A 21,746-nucleotide genomic window follows, 5' to 3' on the forward strand; every position below is an offset into this window, starting at 1 on the left:
TTGCTGCCATGATTCTAACACACCTGTGCAGCTCTGCATAGCAGTAGCAGGGCTCCGTCACTGCCACACAAGTGTTAAAACAGGCATGAGCATCTCAGGACTCATGTTGCAACAAGTTATGACATGTTGGCAATGGATTAGACCAGCTGAAAAAAAGTGTGCCGTACAACAGGCACAAATATGGGAAGTGTGGAAGTTTCTACTGTGTTAAATGAAGATACGAATGCGACTGGCTCTGTGGTCGAGCAATGCCCCCTAATGCCACTCCATGCCATCAGATCTACAGCTGTCAAGATGGTCTCCAGCTACAGGTACCAGGGTGTGCATATATCCAGTGACCTCACCTGGAGTGGCAACACCTCCCATCTGGTCAGGATAGCCCACCAGTGTCTCTACTTCCTCAGGAGCTGTGGAAAGCTGGACTTTGGTGTTAAGTCCTGAGGAGCTTCTATTGCTGTGTGGTGGAGAGTGTTCTCTGCATCTGCATCACAATGTGGCACAGCAACTGCACTGCTACTGACAGAGCCAGTTGCCCCCATTATTAATGTTAATTAAATTGATTATCAGTAATAATCATAACAAGAGGACAATTAGTTAAATATGTTAAGATAAATATTTGACTTACCACTCTTCTGTCGCTGCCAGAAACCAATCCTAAATTGTACTTCAACATGGCTGCAGTGCTGTTGGAACGGGTTAATGTGATTGGCTTATCCATCAGTTACCACAATGTGGGGTCCATTCATATAATTGACTGAAACAAGGAAGATATCTGATTGGTTGCTGTCTGATCATTCCCTGTTAAAAATACATTTGTGGATTGAGCCATGTTAGGGGAGTCTCAAAATTCACACATAAATTCAGCGAAGCCCACAGGCCAGAAGCAGCTTGTAATTCAAGATATATTTGTGTTTGCATCAAAAATAAAAACATGAATCTTGTTCTGTGCATGTCAATCCTTCTGTGTATTTGTGAATATTGATACAACTTTAGCTCCATACATAAAGACACATGAATCTGTGTAAGTGAATTTACCTCAGTATATGAAAGCACAACCTTCAGGTTGAGAATAACAGAGGCAGGCCTGTTTTTGTAAGACTTTTTCATAACCAGACCTTTTATTTTGTATAAAACATTTTGATGATTGGAAAGCTAATCGGGCACATGAAGAAGAAGTCCGAGCTCGTTTTAGAGAGTACAACGTTAATTATGGACTAAATCCAGAGTTCACTGTGTTATCAGCAGGAGTTGATGGGAGAGGGGGATGTGAGCTGACAGAAATGTAAGAAGTGTGCTTTGAACAGCGTGAACAAATCAGGATCTGCTGCTGCTCTCTCTGATTTCTCCTGAGGCTTCACAGCTTTGATTTTGTGCTTGATTCTCAGTCTGAATGCTCTGAAACCTGAAGTTTATGTGTGCATACAGTCCCAACAAAGCAATGTGGAGCCTCATAGCAGACTGATTTCAGTTAGATTTTTATTATTTGGTACTTTTGTTGCTGATTATTATATTCTGTTTCAATTGAATTCACTTTATACAAAACAGTGTTGTCAAGTGCAATTTATGTTCCATTCAACGTTTTCTATCAGTGGTGTAGTTGGTAACACTGGTGTTTATCTACATTTCTCATGAGGATATTGTTTTGTAAGAATATCTGTTTTATCTTGTCATACATTTTGATTCAGGTTTTCTAGTCATTTGTTTTTAACCATTATTCTTCCTTTCTCAGCTCTGAAACTGATAATTGCTTTCCTCTGACTGCCAACTTCATAATCTGAGCTGCAAATTCAACAGATTCTACATCTACTCAGCAACATCTGTCAGTTTGACCAACTTCAATAAGACTAATAAAGTTTTAAATCTCAATTTTCACCATAATTCCAGGACTCTACTGACATCTGCTGGCTATGCTGTGGTACTTAAATCAAATGTGTCACATCAAATTATGAAAAAAGACACAAGTCATTGTGATCTTAGTCTGCATATTTAAATCACTTTCTGATGTCAGTGGAAAAGAAAGGTATAGAAATTAGAGTGACTGGGTATTATTAAGTACAGTGCAGCACCAGTCAAGATCCAAAATGTGCAGGACCTGGCTCCTGTCATCATCAGAGTTCAGTTCAAAAGAGGTTCACATTGCTCACACTCAATGGCAAAACAAAACAAACTAGCAGAACATTACCTCAGGCTTAACTCCAGAAAAGGGGTATGCTGTAATACAGAGTCAGATTTCTGTTCTGGAATCTGAGCATTCAAAATCCGAAAGATTTTCTTTCTGCTTTTGTTTAGAAACCCACCGTTGAACATCAAAGATCGGCTGAGAAAGAAAGGCACATTTCACCTCAGCAACGTTACTATGATTTAACTGAGGGTGGAAGCATCAGCTGGCAAATTGCTTGTGGCAATTTGTGGATGTTCAGGTTGAAAGCCTACACCAGCCAGTTTGCTCTAAAGCCAGTGGGTAGGCTGTCGCAAAGCGCCAGCGTCTTTTATGGCTACATGAATGTCATTCAAAAATGAAGAAAAAAAGAAAGAAAGAAAGAAAGAAAGAAAGAGAGAAAGAAAGAAAGAAAGAAAGAAAGAAAGAAAGAAAGAAAGAAGACAAACAAAGAAACGAACAAACAAAAGAGGAACGAAAGATTAATCCAATTATTCATATCAAACTGATCCTACTTATCAAACAATGCAGTCAAGTTCAGTTCATTATTCATATTGATAAAATGCTTTCCATATTTAGAAACCCAGCAGATTGCATTGAATCACTGGTGTGCAGCATTCACTCCTAGACCAGCATGTAGAGATAGTGGGCTCTACATGCTGCCTGGAGTTAGCTGTAAGGAGACCCTCATACTCAGCATGTATGACAATAGAATGAAAACTTCCCTTTTACAGGAAGAACCCTACAAACCCTCAGCCCTCCAGCTCAGTGTGAGTGGTCCGGTCTGGGGCCCCGGCTGCAATAAATGTACCGTTTGTTTCCCCTTGAATGATGCCACATCTGCAGAAACAATGCAGTTGAGAAAAATTTCAACATATTTATTACCAAGCAGTATTGCGCAACAACAAATTAGCAGTTTAAGTGCTCTGTCTGGAAATTATGACTTCGTCTTATTCTTATATTTTATATTTATGTGCATTAATATTATCACATTGAAAAAGGTTTTAAATTTTGTGACTCATCTTTCTAGTCACTGATAAAAGACATAAAGCTGGTGTTATTATAGCTCGTGCTGAAACGCTCATTAATATTTTATAATGAAAGCTTGCCTGTAGCCTTTTGCCGATGAGAGCTTTACTATCTGGAGAGATGAGAAAAGAATGAGAAACATTCTTCTACTGACATCTGCATGTTTTTTTTGTTTGTTTGTTTGTTTTATATTGAAAAACTGTCTGAAAATGAATCAGCCTGGTAGAAAGGAGGAAGTGTTTCCTCGTTCCGAGCAGCCGACATGGGACTGGGACAGACACTGAGGGGGGCGGCGGGAGAAGCGCGGACTGACCTGAGTGGGTTTTTACTCATTTCCTGCAGACAGCGGGTAGCCTCCTCCTGTGGGCAGCTGGAATAGTTTATTCTGGAGCTCGGTTCGAACCTCGACACTGTTTGTTCGTCCTGCGGTGAGTTTGCTGATTAACTCTCTGGTTTTCGCAGTGTTGAACTGAACAGGGAGCTCCGTGATTCACAGTTGGAACCTTTGTTCAAAATTACATTTGCGACGCCAGTCGGGCTAAAGTAGAAGCAAAGTGTTCCGCGAGATTAAACGTAACATTTTCTAATATGCTTTTCGGGTTTTGTTTCGATTGTATCGCCTCGTAAACTTGTGAAGCCCGCAGCTTTGGTGACCATGTAGATAATAAGAGTGTAGCTGTGGCTCAGTTAGCTGATTTTCCCTCCGCCTGCTTTAGTTCAGGGAAAAGTGAAACAGCCTGTCGGGGTGAAGAAAGAGACTTGAAGCAGTCTTGTTAACATTACGTTCTCAGAATTCCGACCTCCGGGGAGTTACCTCWCAAGATAATGTTACGAGGCAGATAAGTTATTATGTAGAATCACAAAACCCCTCAATCACTGTCGTGCTGGACACAAATTAGACTACAGGCTCTGAATAATGAAGCACCTGGATAAGGTACAGCGGGATTAACGGAAAACTTCTCTGCAAGTCAGAATTTTGCCTGAGGTTTTTCCTTAATATTCAGATAATACGATCTCAGTCAGGACACCCGGTAATGAGATGCTTAGTTATGAGGTTATACAGTGTTGATTAATGTGTTCTAGTAATAAACTGCAAGTAAAACACAAACTTCCACCCAGAAGGGAGAGGAATAAATGATGTGGGAACAGCAGAGGGCATGAAGGTCCAGGCTACACATGGATAAGATTTTTTTGTTTGTTTTTAAATTATTTTCCGTGTTTGTTAACCTAATGATGCATATGTTAGAGTTTTCACTGCTCTGCTGCATTTAATGTTGGATGATAAGCTGAACCACAGTCCGGGATGCTTACAAAGAGCAGCTGCWTATTGGAGCAAACCAGAGGATGATGAAGGTAGAATGATTTTATGATTTAGTTTAGCATTTTAACATTTTAGTTTTATCTCATATTTCTTTATTTTAAGATGACTCTATTGTTTTCCAATTCAATAAAAATCTTTCATTTTTCATTTTTGTTAAGTAGATAATATAAAAAAGGCACAGCAGATTATTTTGTGGCCCCAAATGATAATATGAGAAGCTTTTAGGAAGAAATTACTCAGTTATGTCTTGAATGTTTAAATCAAATGGCTAACCACTTAGTGTATATCATTTCATGACTGTATGAAATGAAATAATTTAATGCGGTGAAGTAGCAGTGATACGTCCATCTGTCCATCTGTGTGTGACCCTGGGGAGCTGATTAGCACAGACCAGAGCTGACAGAGGCAGAAGTTACCAAGTGTATAATGGCATCATAGTGAGCAGGCAAAGGCCCATTTACACATTTATGAAACCAGACACTTGAGGTGATTGTTAGATTTATAAGGAGGTCAGACTGTTATATAAGGATGGCCTTACTCTGTTTTTAAAATGATATTTTATACATAAAGATTTTACAGTAATTCTAAGTCTATTTCTTGTTTTCTGCTGTAAAAGCTGGACTTAAAGTTTCTTTTTAATACTTTTTGGCATTAAAAGGGGCTTTCATCTCTCTCTCATCTCAGTTCTACTTTAACTATTTATGCTTAGCTATAACCAGTAAACTCCATGCATAATGTTCACTCAAGTGGATGGGTGGTGAGGGGCGTCTTTGTAGGATGCTCTGCTCCACAGCTGACACTTCGCTCTCCCAGCTGGAGAAGAGACAGGATGAGCAACTTCCATGTTTTTGGAGTCATAAGTGAACACCTGATCCCTCTGAGCTCAGAGCATTAGCCTCATTATATCAGTCTGGATCAGGGGAGGGCGATATAGGACTCCGACTGGCCCGTTTAGGTTTAAAACACGTCAATGTCAAAGATCATTGTTAAAGACAGCTAAATACAAGCAGTACAAGTGAATCTAAAATATAATGGAAATTATTTAAAAATGTAAACTAAAGCTCCGGTGGTTGATTTATCCTGTTTGCCTTTGCAAATCAGGCAAAATAGATTTTGTAAATAAGATGTTTTAAATGCAAATGAAATATTCACACCTCTTTAGAGTGAAATGAGGGTTGTGGCATGGGCCCATTGCCTTCCTTTTCTTTCACTAAAAATACAACAATAGAAACATGTTCTCCTTAGAAAATAAAAGCCAAATCATGGCTTTTCTCCAAGGGTGACAGTTTTTTTTTTTTTTTAAGAATTAATCTTTGATACTGCTGATTTGATAACTGGGTCTGAACAGTGCAGAAAAACATTAAAAATGAATTTCTGATCTTTTTATGGTCCTTTTATTTCTATATGTGGTACTGAATCTGACATGTATCCAATAGTTTTCAAAGCATCTGCCGTCTGAACAGCCGACTTTTACATCACTGACATGCATCATCTTTCTGCACCAGAAGAAGTACATTTGGTTGGCAAATGATGGTAAAGTTGAACGTAAACAAAATTATAATTCTGAAATTATGAAAGAAGCCCATCACATTACAAAGCCGCCACTCCTGGTTTCAGCTATGCATCCAAATAGACTTCTGTTCTGAAGCTGCAGTCAGTGCTCCAGTAGGCCGTTGCTTTTAGATGTGAATGGAGCATCAAATGAAATCATTGCCAAATATTAAATGCAGCATTTTCTTTAGGTGTGATTGGCCCTAGGCATCATTTAATGTTTCTCAACACCTGTTAAACCATCTGGACTTTTTTCATTCTACAAACTCCTTTCTATCTTTTGATTTGAAATCAATATATAAACTGCACGCTGCATGCTTTTCAAAATGGATTTTTTCATTATAGTTAGACCAAAACAACATTCTCGGTAAATTAAATGCAGACTTTTAAAATACCACAGTACAGTAACAATTTAAGCTCAAAACTGAAGATGGTTATATTTTTGCGACCCCATGGGGTGACGTATTTGAGATCTCCAGAAGTAGCTGATACCTGCAAGACATGTTCAATGAGTGATGAGAAAACTACTTGGGATACACATCACTGAGGAGCTGTGTGCATTCCAATTAACATGAGGAGCCAGGCTGTTGACCACAGGCTGACCTCTTAGCAAAGGGTGATAAGGAAACAAGAAGGACATTGTTGTGTTAGTCCAGCTGATATGAGAAAATGCCTAATAACTTGGTTCTTCCAAAAATGTGTTTTATGTAATTGCAAAGATCATTATTGCTCTTGGGAGAACAGGTTAATAAGTATTCACCAAGGCCTCCTCCCTAAGCCATGTGAACAGGGAGGGCTTTCTTATTTTGAACTGAGATCAGACTTTCAGAAAGTTTGCACAAAAGCCCGTTGCCTAGCTGCAAAGTAAGGAGCCTCTCTGACCCTGCTGCGCCTGCTTTGTGAGGCAACTATGACTGAGGGGATTCACTGCAGAATTGTGTGGAATGCTGTCAGCCAGAGAATTCCCTGCTTTACTTAATTGTATTCAGTTTTTAGCTGGTATGAGGGTGTCAATCAAGTGTAACCATGGTGCAAAGAAACTTATTTCGTACAAACAATTGACCTCTGGTAGCCAAAGGACAGGGTCCTGTTAGAGCCTTCATTTGGTTCTCAGTTTGTTTTGTTTATTTTGAATATTTTGGAAAAGGTGATGTTTTAAATCTCACCAGACTCTGTTGTTTGTAGAAGAATTTAGAGAAACTGAGATTTAAAGACTCTTTATTTGTATCCTTTTTTGTTCAGTGTGTTGACTGGAGTTTGTAGGTGAACTACAGAAGAGTTAGAACATGTTTAGGACCAGCTGAAACCCATAGATTGTGATGTCATCTTTAAGTCTTCAATCTGGTGCATTAGCCTCAACTAGCCCTTTTTTTTTGAAGGACAGTTTTGGACAATTAATTTTAATTGTTGTTTCTGTTGTTTTCTATATTTATTTTGGATATTCCAAATGTCTTCTAGTGCCTGTGTTTAAATGTTCATTAGAATTTAAAGTTTATTGATCATTTAGGATGTGTTCTTGCATTTTTATGCCATTATTAATATCATATTACTTAAAAATGATCTCAAAACAACAATATCATCGTTTATTGCAATAAGCTCTGGGACAATTTATCATCCAGTAAAATTTGTTATTGTGACAGGCCTACTGTCCTGTCACAATAACGAATTTTACTGTTTTGGTCAGTCTGACCAAAACATCAAAACCGCACAGATACAAGGTGAACTGACATGACAGACACATTATATGCTATGTTTTAGATTTTAAAGATGCATATCATTAGATCCCTTTTCTCTGTATCCATCTGGGATATAACCCATAATGCAAACAAGATGGATTATGTATAAAATCACATCACAGTACAAATAAACGTTACATAAATGGATTCATAGTGGATTCTTTATTTTTTTGCATTCATCAGAAAGCATCTTAAAGATAATCCATTTTGTCTGGATTTTGCCCTGCAGGGCCATGAGAGTGTGGTTCAGTCCTGTTGCTGAATGCCAGTCACTGCCCGGCTTTCTGGAATAAAATGTATATGCTGATATTTGGGTGACTGTCATCACAGACTTATGGAAATGTACGCTGTCCCTCTGCTCCTGTTTCTGACTTATAAACTTGTGTGCATGACTTTGTAAGGTATCTGGAAGACAGAGGCCCAAAATATAGCTATCAGAAGGCAGCGCACTGTTTCCCGTTTTCCATTGCGGCTATATGATCGAGAGATGACCAATATTTCATAATTGCATTTGTAATTTCCCTTCTCTGAAATAAGGGTTCTTCTTCGTTATTACTCAATTCTTCTAGAATTAACTTGACAATTGTTGGGCTGAATGTGCTTCATCTTTTTTTGCTGGAGCTGCAGGGTTGCATTGGCTACACTTTACTTATGTCAACAACTAATGTTAAGTTAGGATCAAGTAGTTAGTAAGACTTTATAAGCAGTTTGATACAGTAAGAATGAAACCATACACACATAAAGAGTATGTAATAACAGTATGTAATGTCTATTGAATGCGGTTTGTCTTCTTTTTATATTTTCCCTTCGTTTTGCTAATTTGTATTTGTGTCATTTCGTTTTGTCTTGTTGCCCCCTGTGAACACGTGTCTTCATCAGGTACTTTTTCTTTCTTTCTTCCCCTCTCATGTTTCTTCTGCAACTATAAATTTTGTTAGGCATGACTTATTCTGTTCTTCCTTTCTGTTTGTCCAATTTTGGTTTAAATAAAAGTCATGTAGACATATATAAATTTAAATTCACACTCTACGTGTAGGCTAAATAGGGTTAGGTTACACAAACACACACAAATAGGTTAGGAACATAACAGGGTGAAATACACACACTTGTATTTCTGAGTCTGAATTTCGTACTGCAAACGAGCAAGGTGGTATGACAATAAAAAATCCTTGAATCCTTGAATGAAACACTCTTTTCATAGACTGTAAATTCTAAATTACATAGATGTTACATAGATGTTGAAAGTTCCAGTTATGGAGAAATTTGTAAAAACATTTACTCACAGGACATATAAAAAACTTTTTACAATTAAAATAAGCAAATATATCCAGGCGCAGACTTGAGGTTTCATCCCAAAAGAGTTAACCTGTTAGGGGCTCATTGCTCATGTCCCAAAGATCCAATCAGATTTTGGAAATGTTCTAAAACCTCAAACTTGGTAACTTCAAATACTTAACTTGAAATATCAAGTTTGAGATTTTAGAAAATCTCCAAACTCTTCTTTTTATTGTTAAAAATATCAACATTTCAATTAGGGCTGTATAAATAAATCGATTCGGCGATATATATCGATATTTTCCGCCCTCTGAAAGTATCGATTTTTCATCTGCGAGTATCGATTCGTTAAACCATAGGGGTCCATAGCCTTATAGCTCTTTTTAACGTCTAGTTTGTTACGGAGTAGCAGCAAGGCTCCGCCTTCCTCAGTCTCACTTTCAACTTGAGCTTAAAGTGCACATTATAAACTACACACCAGTTTTTAAATTGTGTTGATAGGCCAAGTATAACCGGAGTTATGCTAAAATTAGTAAATCATATTTTTCCGAATGTTAAGAGAAATGTCAAAAGCGCCGCCATTCCCCGGCTTTTCCGATTATGTGAGAGGGAATGAGCTACCAAACGTACAAAACGAAACAAAACATTAGATTTCTGTGTTTTTGGAAATGTAAAATCTTCAATAAATAACGATGGGCTGTATTTTGTTGCTGAGAAACGAAGTAAAGTTGCGCAAGTAACCCTGAAAGAGAAGCGGAAAGGAGTAGCGGCGCGAACGGAGCAGCTGCAAAAGCAGTGAGATCGCGAAATTAATGCAAATTTCGACTGGTAGCATTCACTTCGTAATTAGTTTTTAGCTTAGCGGTTTCTGTTCTGTATATAAAGAATTACCTGAAGAATGAACATGGGTTGATAACATCCGAAGCGGGTGCGCAGCGGCACTGCGTTTTGAGCAGGAAGACGAAGAGGAAAAACCCCCAGCCGGAATCCGCGGCGCAGTGAGGATTTCCATGATAACAATGGCTGATCGATTATTCTTATTAGCAACAGACAAAGAGTATCAGAGACTGAGAGAACTATGAGATCCTGGCAGTCTGAGAGGCAGCTACTCAGAGATCCAAGCAGGGGAATAGCGGCGCTGCGTAGCTGCAGGGAGTCGATCACTACGGGGTGAGGCGGAGCCACTACTTTAGCAGTTAGAAGAAAGCAGCTTACAGCCACGACTAACTCCGGGAGCCAAGGTAGAAAAGCCTTTTCCCCCATAGTCCAAAAGACTGGATTTGTGGCTGCATTTTTACTCCAAATTGCAGCCACAGTGTCCAAAAGAAAAACCATAAATGCAATCATTTGCATATTGAGAGTCTACAGAGGCTGATAATCTCCCCACTCTGCTCCTGGATTAGTTTAAATTTTTGAGCTTTATGTCAAATCCACATGAATTAAATGACAGAAACTAATTCTCTCACTGCATCTTTGATTCATTTTGTCCAGCTGCAGACTGTTAGACTGTCCAATCAGAGTCAGCAATCAGTGGGTTGCTTTTAATCAGTTTTTGTTAACTAAATTCAAGTCTATGGAACACAAAATGTCACTAAAATCACTCTGTCCTTCTGAAATCTTTCAGAAAATTGTAAAAATGCACTGAATCGTATTGAATTGTACTGTTCAACGAATATCGTGATACATATCGTATTGTGACCAGAATATTGTATATCGTATCGTGAAATTATTGTATCACTACACCCCTAATTTCAATATGATTTAGTGTTTTTATGATTATGTTTTTATGTATGAGCTGCTCTAGTTGTGGTCAACAAATCTGCCCCCTCTTTGTTGCTCTTTATGTTGGTCTGTCTCACATGATCCCAGAAGTACTCCAGAAAGGTTTTACTAACTGGACAGGAGACGTGTCAGCCCCCTCTGTTTTCCTGTCGAAGCTGATGTGAGCAGAGCACATACTGATTTTTGTGTATTTTTTTTCTTTATCTGTGTTTCCCAGACTGTAGGTGTATGATGGCGTGCTGTCCTGGCCAAGTGGGCGACTTCTAGCAACAGGAAATCAGTGACACTGGCAGCCCACAGCAGGCCGTGCTGCAGCCCTGTGGATTAACTAGATTACCAAGCAGCTTCACCTTCTCAACATTTCTCAGCATCTGGAACTCTGTGTTCAAAGACAGCCACATCACTCGCCCTGCTTCATGAGCCAGCAGGATGTAGCTGAGGTCCTCGCACTTTCTGAGCGCCTCCTCATAGCTTCACACAAGGGACAAGCCGACAATGTGGTCCAGCTTATCAACAAAGGTGCAAAAGTAGCCGTCACCAAGGTGAGATTTTCATTGAGACTGAGTTTTGAGAATATGTAATGCACAGGTGTTGTTTTCATTTTCATTACTCTTTGCCTCATTACCAGTGAAAACAGTGTCATCTGGCTGGTTAGGTAGATCTGCTCAACAGCTCAGATCAACGAGTCCAAACGTGTGTCAGATTTGAGTAGTTACTAAAAAATGTTTCTTACATTTTGATGGCTTTGTTTACAACCCTTCTGGAAGTCTGTCCAATTCTATTTATAACTTGATTTTTGTTGTTAGTGATCTCAAGAATATCTTGTATAATTTGCAAAGGCACTCTGCATCCTACATTTACATTCAAACTGATTGTGAATGATTAATAGATCAATCAATGGCTTTGTTTATCAACCTCTCCTCTGAACCAGTCGACCCTGAGCTGAACTATACCAGCTTTAACAAATTCCCACACAATGCAGCTAAACAAACCAATATTGATGTGAAAGTTGTTGTGGGAGACAGTTTTCTGATACAATTGCAGTTTTTGACTGTACAGAACCCGCTATAAGAGCACCAGCAGATGAACCTGTTTATGTCAACAGGAAGTAGTTTCATTAACAGTACTTAAGCTTAAATGTGTTGCTCAACTTCACCTAACTAGCAGTTGAGCGGTTCCTGGTTTCAGGTGCAGGCTGGTTGGGCATCAGGGAGTTTGTCTCCACTGCCATGCTATTGCTGCCTCTCACTGAGCCACAGAACCGACACTGCAGGGTTCGCTGGGGAGTTCACAACTTATTTCCTCAAAATGTTCACAAGTTGGGGGCTCAGTGTATAAAGAACCTGAATGTATTCACTGTCTCAAAAAGAAAAAAATATTCCCAAAGTCTCCGTGGAAGGAAAGTTATACTGTGACCAGTCTTATTTTCTACATATCAAAGAGGCATTTAAAATAACTGAATACCACTAGCCCTCTGAGCTGCATGTGTGTCCCACAATGCCTTGCTCCGTTCCTTGTTTATCTTTGTTGTGCCAGACGCTGATGGGACACAATGATGACCATTTGTTTCCAGAGACAGAACTGAGACGCTTTAGGTCAGATAGATGAGAAGTGATTAGATGTGAATGTGTGTGTGAATAGGAATGACTGATTTCATGTGAAACGTCTTTGAAGGTCCTGAAAAGTGCTGTGTAAGTCTGACGCCACTTCATTGGCAACATGATGATTCTCTTTCAAATGTCTACTTAAGCTTTTTCTGTCTAGCATTAAGTATCAAATAGTAAGCTCAAAAGAAAAGGGTTAAACTGTTACATGTTTGCTTGTTAAATTTGATTAATGATAAAATATAATGTTTCCCAAATGGGGTTTTATGGTGTTAGTTTTGTATTTTGTAGTATGAGGGAACTGTTTCAATATTAGTCCTATCGGAATAAAACCAGCCATCTGAAACAAGAGAGCAGAAAGACTGTTTCAGACCATGTTGATTGTGTGTTCATGTGATTATACATAAGAACTACAGCAATGTTACATTTGTTGCTTTGCTCTGATGGATGTATTTTGACCAGCAGTATTTAGGCATTTTGGCAGAAGGCCATCATAAGCTTAATCCAGGCTAAAGAGGGCAGAGTTTCATAAACATTGCTCTGTCCAGGAAAAAAGAATGCTGGGATAGATATTAGCAAGGCTGCTATGGTGAACAGGTTCAGACTGAAAGAAAACAACAAATATTAAGCCCCCAGTTAGGCACAGGGACCAGTATGGTGGAAAAGATCCAGTGATCCATCTTGAGACTCTGAAGTGAATTTACTTGTTATGTCATATAGCAGGAAAAAAAATCACATATTTTCACATAAAACAGCTKAATATGCTGGGATTGTAGATATACTGCATAGTAGAGGTGTGCCGATCGATCGGTCACCGATCATAATCGGCCGATTTTCGTGAAAAAGTGCATGATCAGTGATCGGCGATCATTAGCTCTTGTTGCCGATATCGATCACCTGCATCTCATTTCACAGCCTTCCTGTGCAGCTGGTCTCCTCTTTCCTTCACACTGCGCAAACGTGCAGCAACAAATCCTAAGCAATGTGGAACTATAACGCACTGAGTGAATGGGGACGTTTGCGTGTTTCAGCGGAAAATTGAAGCACGTCAAAATGCATCAACACAACGAAGCTAATACGACATAAAAACAATGCCATACTTGACGGAGTTTGGCTACATCGAGGCTCACTGCAGTAAAAAAGACATATGGAGGATCAGATAGCAGGTAAAGCAGCACACAGCTAACAAACACTCACCCGGATTAGTATGATGGTCAGAAAGCTAAACAAATAACCCGCAAAATTATTTAAGTCTTCGAGCTGCGATGTAAGATGCTGGTTCTGCTCTCGCTGTTGAACCRCTGCTACGCGCTGCAGGTAGTAATATTTCACAGACGGAGCGCCGCTTCTGCTCCAACTGGTAGTGACTCTCACACCGAACCTCTGCTTAAAGCTGCAGCATCTAACCTAAAAAAATTTTTTTTACATGCCTATTAAAACTTTCGCTGTCCTAACATGAGACAGATAATCTCTAAAAAAATAATCGATCATTCATTCAGTAACTCTGGATTGTTTATTGAAATGGAACCTGTATTTTCTTTTGAATGTTACGTTTTATACTTGAATTTTTTTGGCAATGTTGAGAGGTTTTATTTTGGCTCTTTGCATTATGTAGCCTCTTCAGAGCCTTCATATGTTATCAGTCTGTTAAAGATAGTATTACCGATAGCAGTACAATTTGCAGGATGCCTGTTTTGTTTAGTTTTCTTCTTGGAAAAAGTTATTAAAAACAAGTTTTTGTCTAAATTAAGGTGAATTCATGGTTCCTTTTTCCACATAATGTAACTGGTAGTGTTTATGATAAAAAAAAAAAAAAGAAATTATGTGATTGGTATCGGTATCGGTGATCGGCCCTCATGGGTGATCGGTATCGGCAGGAAAAAACCTGATCGGCACATCTCTACTACATAGGCATTTTTTAAAGGTACTTAATATCCCAGATGAAGTAGACGAAGCAGTTTTGGAATCACTCATTTGAGTTCATGTGAATGTCCCTATGAATGAGTGTGTATTTCAAAGAGAGCACATGCAGACTTGACAAGTTGCTAATAGATAGAAAACATGGCCCCAAAAAGTCCTCTAACATCCAGGTACACCAAGAAAAACATGCCGGAGAAGATCCTCCAAACGGTCACGTTACAAAAACCTGACACACTACGCTTGTTGATTATGGAAACTCTAGCTCTGTGTCAGATTTGGTGGTCTCTAAGCATTTCCGTCCAGGAACACATAATTTGCTGACAGGTTATGTGCCAGCAAATTATGTTGGCACATAGCACATCATCCAACTATGATGTGGATCATTTAAGTGATCTACATCACTTAAATGATGTGTGAGAACTGTGTGGATGTTAGAATCCAACAGGCCAGCCTGAAGCAGAGGCCTGAGGCCGAGGCCTGCTGCTGGCTTGAGACCTGCTCAAGCCAGCAGCTCTGTCAGCGGCTTCGTTCCAGCGAGGTCCAGTGAAACCCAATCTGCAGGCTGATGAATGTGGATCTGTGCCGCACCCAAACACAGCAGACCTCAACCTGGCAAGGTGTCTGGTGTTTAATCCCACACACAAACCTCTTTGTGTGTGGGAAGATGTGTAATTAAATTGTGTGTAGTCATAATAATTACAGATTCATAGTAATCACCTAAATGGAGTTGTTTGAAGTTTGGAACTAGGCCTGTCACAATAAACAGTACCGTAAATGAATTAATTGCATGGTAAATGAAAAAAAAAAAAACTCAATAATTTTTATTTACTTGATTTATCATTTTTGCTTGATTTATCATTTTTCCTCTTTTCTCTCTCTTTTCACCAAAAACTGAATGATAAACATCTTCAATATGGTGCTTTGGTCTCAACTATACCCTTCTTGAAAGATAATATTGTTTTCTCACATACTTCATAATTCATGTTATGTATACAGTCATATGAAAAAGTTTGGGCACCCCTATTAATCTTAATCATTTTTATTTCTAGATATTTGGGTGTTTGCAACAGCTGTTTCAGTTTGATATATCTAATAACTGATGGACACAGTAATTTTTCAGTATTGAAATGAGGTTTATTGTACTAACAGAAAATATGCAATATGCATCAAAACAAAATTTGACAGGTGCAAAAATTTGGGTACCCTTATCATTTTATTGATTTGAATACTCCTAACTACTTTTCACTGACTTACTGAAGCACAAAATTTGTTTGGTAACCTCAGTAAGCTTTGAACTTCATAGCCAGGTGTAGACAATCATGAGAAAAGGTATTTAAGGTGGCCTATAGCAAGATGTTCTCCTATTTGAAACTCCTCTGAAGAGTGGCATCATGGGCACCTCAAAACAGCTCTCAAGTGATCTGAAAACAAAGATTGTTCAACATAGTTGTTTAGGGGAAGGATACAAAAAGTTGTCTCAGAGATWTAACCTGTCAGTTTCCACTGTGGGGAACATAGTAAGGAAATGGAAGACCTCTGGGACAGTTCTTGTTAAGCCCAGAAGTGGCAGGCCAAGAAAAATATCAGAGAGGCAGAGAAGAAGAATGGCGAGAACAGTCAAGGACAACCCACAGACCACCTCCAAAGACCTGCAGCATCATCTTGCTGCAGATGGTGTCACTGTGCATCGTTCAACAATTCAGCGCACTTTGCACAAGGAGAATCTGTTTGGGAGAGTGATGCAAAAGAAGCCGTTTCTGCGAGCACGCCACAAACAGCCGCTTGAGGTATCCAAAAGCACATTTGGACAAGCCAGCTTCATTTTGAAATAAGGCCCTGTGGACTGATGAAACAAAGATTGAGTTGTTTGGTCATAAAAAAGCCGTTATGCATGGCGGCAAAAAAAAACACAGCATTCCAAGAAAAACACTTGCTACCCACTGTAAAATTTGGTGGAGGTTCCATGATGCTTTGGGGCTGTGAGGACAGTGCCAGCACTGGGAATCTTGTTAAAGTTGAAGGTCGCATGAATTCCACTCAATATCAACAGATTCTTGAGAATAATGTTCAAGAATCAGTTACGAAGTTGAAGTTATGCCGGGGATAGATATTTCAGCAAGACAATGATCCAAAACACTGCTCCAAATCTACTCAGGCATTCATGCAGAGGAACAATTACAATGTTCTGGAATGGCCATCCCAGTCCCCAGAGCTGAATATCATTGAACATCTGTGGGATGATTTGAAGTGGGCTGTCCATGCTCGGCGACCATCAAACTTAACTGAACTGGAATTGTTTTGTAAAGAGGAATGGTCAAAAATACATTCATCCAGGGTCTAGGAACTCATTAAAAGCTACAGGAAGCGACTAGAGGCTGTTATTTTTGCAAAAGGAGGATCTTCTAAATATTTATGTCACTTTTCTGTTGAGGTGCCCATACTTTTGCACCTGTCAAATTTTGTGTTAATGCATACTGCACTTTTTTTTAGTCCAATAAACCTAATTTCAATACTGAAATATTACTGTGTCCATAAGTTATTGGTTGTATCTAACTGGAATAGCTGTTTGCAAACACCCAAATATTTAGAAATAAAAATGATTAAGATTAATAGGGGTGCCCAAACTTTTTCATATTACTGTAGTTTCTTGTTTTCTTTCTTTATTTTGGATGTTGCAAATGTCTTCATGTTCACGTGTTTAAATGTTCATTAGAATTTAAAGTTTATTGACATTATTGCTGAAATAATGGCAATAAACTCTTACTTGAAAATAGTCTCAAAACAACAATATTATCGTTTATTGCAATAAATTCTGGGAAATTTTATTATCCAGCAAAGTTTGTTGTCTTGACAGGCCTAGTCGAAACTATTATCTTGCTGTGAAAACTGTTTTTTTTTTCTCACTCCATGAGAGGATATTGCAGTGGCTGTAGTCTGATGAGAGGAAGAGATCACTTAAGGAGACTGTACTGTGTTTGGGGCCAAAGCCAGACAGAGATGGTGCAAACAGACTGTTGGAGTTGAGATGGGTTTAAGATGGGCAGCCCAAGGATTTTGGACAGGAAGGGGAGGTTGAAGATGGGTCTAACGTTTGCAAGACTATCAGGGTCAAGACCAGGTTTCTCCAGAAAGTAGGTGATGGCAGCTGGTTTGAGAGACCATGGGACAGAAGCAGAGGTGAGGGAGGAGTTAATAATCTTTGTGATGAGGGAGAAGATAGACAGCATTTTATGAGAGTGGAAGGGATGAGGTCCAAGGAGCAGGTAGGAGTTTTAATGTTTGACAGAAGTTCAGAAAATCATAACCATGACAAAAATATGTCTTACAGTCATAGCTAACTTTCTAAATGAATTTTTATTCAGTTTTCATCTGGTTTTCAAAAGGAAAACATAAGTATAAGTAAAACAACATTTGACCATTTTGGTTTGGGTGGCTGTCCACAGACTTGTCTCCAGCAGGATGCTCATATCACTTTGTATTCTCTGTTTGGCTCACATAAACAGCTGTGCAGATTTCCCCCTTCTCCTAGAGCTTAGATTAAGGATTTGTTTGTTTTCCATGGATTCAGTGATGTGGTGCATTACAGTGGGTGACAGATTGTCTTGCCTTGTGCTACCAGAGGATCACAGCCCATTTTACAACAATTTAGACATTTAGAACCATCCACCACTGTGAACTGTGTGTGGGACTCAACCCCTCAGTGTAGATGTGATGTCCTCTACCTACAGCATCATGCATGCTTTTGTGTCCACAGTACGGCAGAAGCCCCCTTCACCTGGCTGCCCACAAAGGTCACCTTGAGGTTGTGCGGATCCTTCTGAAAGCTGGATGCGATCTGGACATTCAAGATGATGTAAGTGGATTGAGTCAGCCATATTGGCCATAGCTGTTTGTTATTTATTGTAATCAGCCACTTCCATTCCTAACTGATGATGGTTATGAGCAGCTGCTTCTTTTTTTGCTTTCAGATCCTTTTAAGTTGGAAAAACCATTTCAACTGTAAGTTAATTTGAACGCATTAATAACTGTAGACTAATGGCCTTCGGTAGCCTTGAATGGGACCCTCTGGAGTGCCCACTTGTGGGAGAGCCTACAGGATGCACGTCCATTTTCCACACAGACAGTGATAATAAGCCAGATCCTTTTCGTTGTCAAGTGAATTCACTGTGGTCAGTAAGTCCTGCAACTGGATGCAGTTTGTCCTCCAGGACTCGGGGGACCAGGACTTGCAGACTAAAACAGGAGGAAGAGGAAAAAGAGGAGGATCAGGGAAGAAGACAATGGAGAAAAATTGGGAGAGACACTGACGCATCAGAAAGAGTGAAGGAGGTTAGCCAAACCTAATTTTAATTAGCCGGTGGAACTCTGTGCCCCTTCAACCTTCCTTCCCTTAACAACCTCCAATCCTTCACTACTGGACCTGTGTCTGGTTCAGCTAAAGTCAGGTTGGAATGACACTTTTCTCAGCTTTTCCCTCCCATTTCTCCTTTTTTCTCAGAGAAGTCATGTGCGTTGATCTTTTTCTCTGTGCTTTTATGTCATATTTGACCTGCTCAGTGTCCCTCACTGCTAATCTGCTTGTACACAGCTATTCCCCTTATGGTTAAGTATAGATGTAAGCTGAAGCTTTTTCCTGGAACTCTATAATCCAATATTGGGCATAATTATGTTCAAAGGGGCATATTCTTGTGGAGTATTGCTATTTGTGTCATTTTTTCACTGAGTAAGGCTGTTTTGTAACTAAAGAGCTTAAAGTTAGGGAAGCAGAATATGGTCAGTTGTCTGTATGTGTGCTTACAGTAGAATCAGGCTGTTACACATACATGCATTCCTGTGTTTGCAGTGTCACATTATGTATAATCAATAATGCAAAATTTTATACTGAGCTGTGCCTCAACATTTGTGTTCTGAAACATGTATTTCCCTGCAGACCACGCCACAATGTACAAAACCACATCAGTTCACATTGGCTGTTCTTTATAATTTAATGATGTTCTCTTCTTGTAACTGCAATTCTTCCATCTTTAAAGAGACATGAGACAACATAAACCGGACTTTTAAAAGTAATTCTATTCTTTTGTAATCACGTTTGTTCAAAAGTTGGCATGCAGCTTATGAAGGAGCTACACAACGGAACAAAGTAAAGTCCTAATTGTTGGAATGTCTTAATTTATAGGAAAGCATTGCATAATGTTATTATGCTTATTTTTTTTAAGAGACAAAGAGCTACCAAGAAACAAGAAGCACTGTGCTTAAGCATCAGTGGAGGAAGTGTCTGTTTTTAATACCAGCCCCTTGAAAATTACATTACATTACCTGATAAGGATGTGTTTATTACACCAACTGAAAGGTCCTGACATGGAATATGGGTTTTGATCATCACCCATCAATCTGTCCCTGATACTCTTTGGGAAGAAGTAATGGACCATAAGCTGTCTGAACTCTAAGGGGTGGAACATGTCATCCTCCACAGTCTTTCATCTGACAAGTCTGTTGGTCAGTAGAGTGCAACAACAAATTTATAGCACTGAAGGCACATCGGCAGCATGGATGAGGATGATGACATAGAGCAGATGAAGGCTGAAAGTCATAGCTCCATGTGCTAGAAGTTCACACGATCTCAGCGGATTACCTCATATGATGCCAAAGAACAAAGCAATCATCGAAGTGGGAGCTTGTGGTTTCATGTTCATTGCAGAACTGAAAGGAACTACCTTGAAGCCTGCTCTTCAGGCATGACATGTATTATAGGTGCATGTAATTTTTAAAAAGCCAAACCCTTTTTTTTCCCTTTCCACCCAGATTTCTGTTGTTGTAGTTTGGCCTCATGAAACTTTTTTCTTGCTAGCAATTCGCTTAGCCTCCTTTTTGTCTGTCTGTCTGTCTGTCTGTCTGTCTGTCTGTCTGTCTGTCTGTCTGTCTGTCTGTCTGTCTGTCTGTCTGTCTGTCTGTCTGTCTGTCTGTNGTCTGTCTGTCTGTCTGTCTGTCTGTCTGTCTGTCTGTCTGTCTGTCTGTCTGTCTGTCTGTCTGTCTGTCTGTCTGTCTGTCTGTCTGTCTGTCGGTAGAAACAAATATAACATGTTTAATCCTATCTTTTCTTTTTCTGTTCCTAGAGTTTTCTGTTGGGGTTTGAACCAACATAAAGAGTGTTGTGTAAATGACCAAGCACTGTTAGATGAAATCAATCAGTCCAATTTATGTGTATATTGAGCACAATACAGAGAGCTTGTAAGACAATCAATTATGAAGCAGCTCTGAATGAAATGTCTGCCAGCCACAGTCAACATATGAATTTTACACCAAGGGCAAGGGATCCAAAACAAGGGAGAGATGGTTTGGCTCCCATGCAGCTGTAGGAAAACAACATCCAACCTTGTGTGTGTAACCCAAACAGGTTCATTTGGCGAGAGTTCACAAGCACATAATCTAACATGCAGCAGATGTTACCTTATAATAACATTTTCCACCACAACAGTTAACTGGATGTGACTTCTTGTGCAGTTATATTCAAACTAAAGTTGATCATGGTGACAATGTTTTGCAAAACAACAAATGAACTTGGAACAAACGCATTCAATTGCCTTTTTAATTGGTAATTATTACCACTAGTTCAAAGTGCTGAATTACCAGCCCTAAATCACTTACAAGCTATGTTTTTACGATTTTGATTTGTTTTTAATGTGATCCAATGAATGAAACCTTTCCACTTGGCCCTTGAGGGACACAATGATTCTTCCATATGCTGGGTGTCCTGCTGCAGCCTCAGGTGTTCCAGGCCCTTTAAACGCAAACTGTTAATATTAGTATATCTCTGTAGATTTAGGTATTTTGACCACTCTTTTTTTCTCACACCTCAATAATTTTGAACTACCAATAGGATACATTTCTTTTTATATGTTGTATCCAGCCTCATAGTCTTAACTTTGGACAATATTTAAATGGGCTGATGTTCAGCAGATCCTTCTAAAATAAATGGCTTTCTGAATTTAAAAATGTGATCATATGTGACATTTTTACTGGTCACTCTAGTGCTCTTCAAGTACCACAAATTACTGAGCAAACATTTGTGTTATTTTGTATGACACCAACATTTAAACCTGATAGACCTGTGCTCATTTACTACTACTAAAGCATGATCCTTAAACTTCCATTTGTTCCTCTTTCTTATAATTAAAAAGTCTGAAGGTTGTATTGTTGTCTTTAATTAAGGAGTTATCATTTTGACATTTTAAAATGGACTTCAAAAGCCTGGATAGACTGCACCTCTCTGTACTTCAAACATTCTACTTAACTTTAACCACATTCTCTGTGATGTGATCTGAACACAAAGACAGGATTATCTGATAATAACATGACATTAAAGGAGCTGC

General features: G+C 39.1%; 2 protein-coding genes across 5 annotated transcripts in view; one reads left to right on the forward strand and one right to left on the reverse strand.

The window, feature by feature from the left end:
* Positions 1-2,447, reverse strand: part of LOC103457985 (DNA repair protein RAD51 homolog A) — a 49,369-nt gene extending 46,922 nt beyond the window's left edge. For both annotated transcript variants that reach the window (XM_008398493.2, XM_017302210.1), the window contains exon 1: positions 345-2,447. The gene's annotated coding sequence lies outside the window, so the exon portion shown is untranslated. The remainder of the gene's footprint in view (positions 1-344) is intronic.
* Positions 2,448-3,448: 1,001 nt separating this feature from the next.
* ankrd6b (ankyrin repeat domain 6b) overlaps positions 3,449-21,746 on the forward strand; it is a 45,366-nt gene continuing 27,068 nt past the window's right edge. The window contains exons 1-3 of one of the 3 annotated variants that reach the window (XM_008398486.2): positions 3,449-3,615; positions 11,070-11,394; positions 18,131-18,229. In XM_008398486.2, the coding sequence (XP_008396708.1) occupies positions 11,269-11,394; positions 18,131-18,229 (225 nt within the window). In that variant the 5' untranslated portion in view covers positions 3,449-3,615; positions 11,070-11,268. Of the gene's footprint in view, positions 3,616-11,069; positions 11,395-18,130; positions 18,230-18,344; positions 18,706-21,746 lie in introns of those variants that run through there. The other 2 variants (XM_008398485.1, XM_008398488.2) reach the window with 2 other exon arrangements.

This window comes from Poecilia reticulata, linkage group LG21 (genome assembly GCF_000633615.1).
Source record: "Poecilia reticulata strain Guanapo linkage group LG21, Guppy_female_1.0+MT, whole genome shotgun sequence".
NCBI lineage: Eukaryota > Metazoa > Chordata > Actinopteri > Cyprinodontiformes > Poeciliidae > Poecilia > Poecilia reticulata.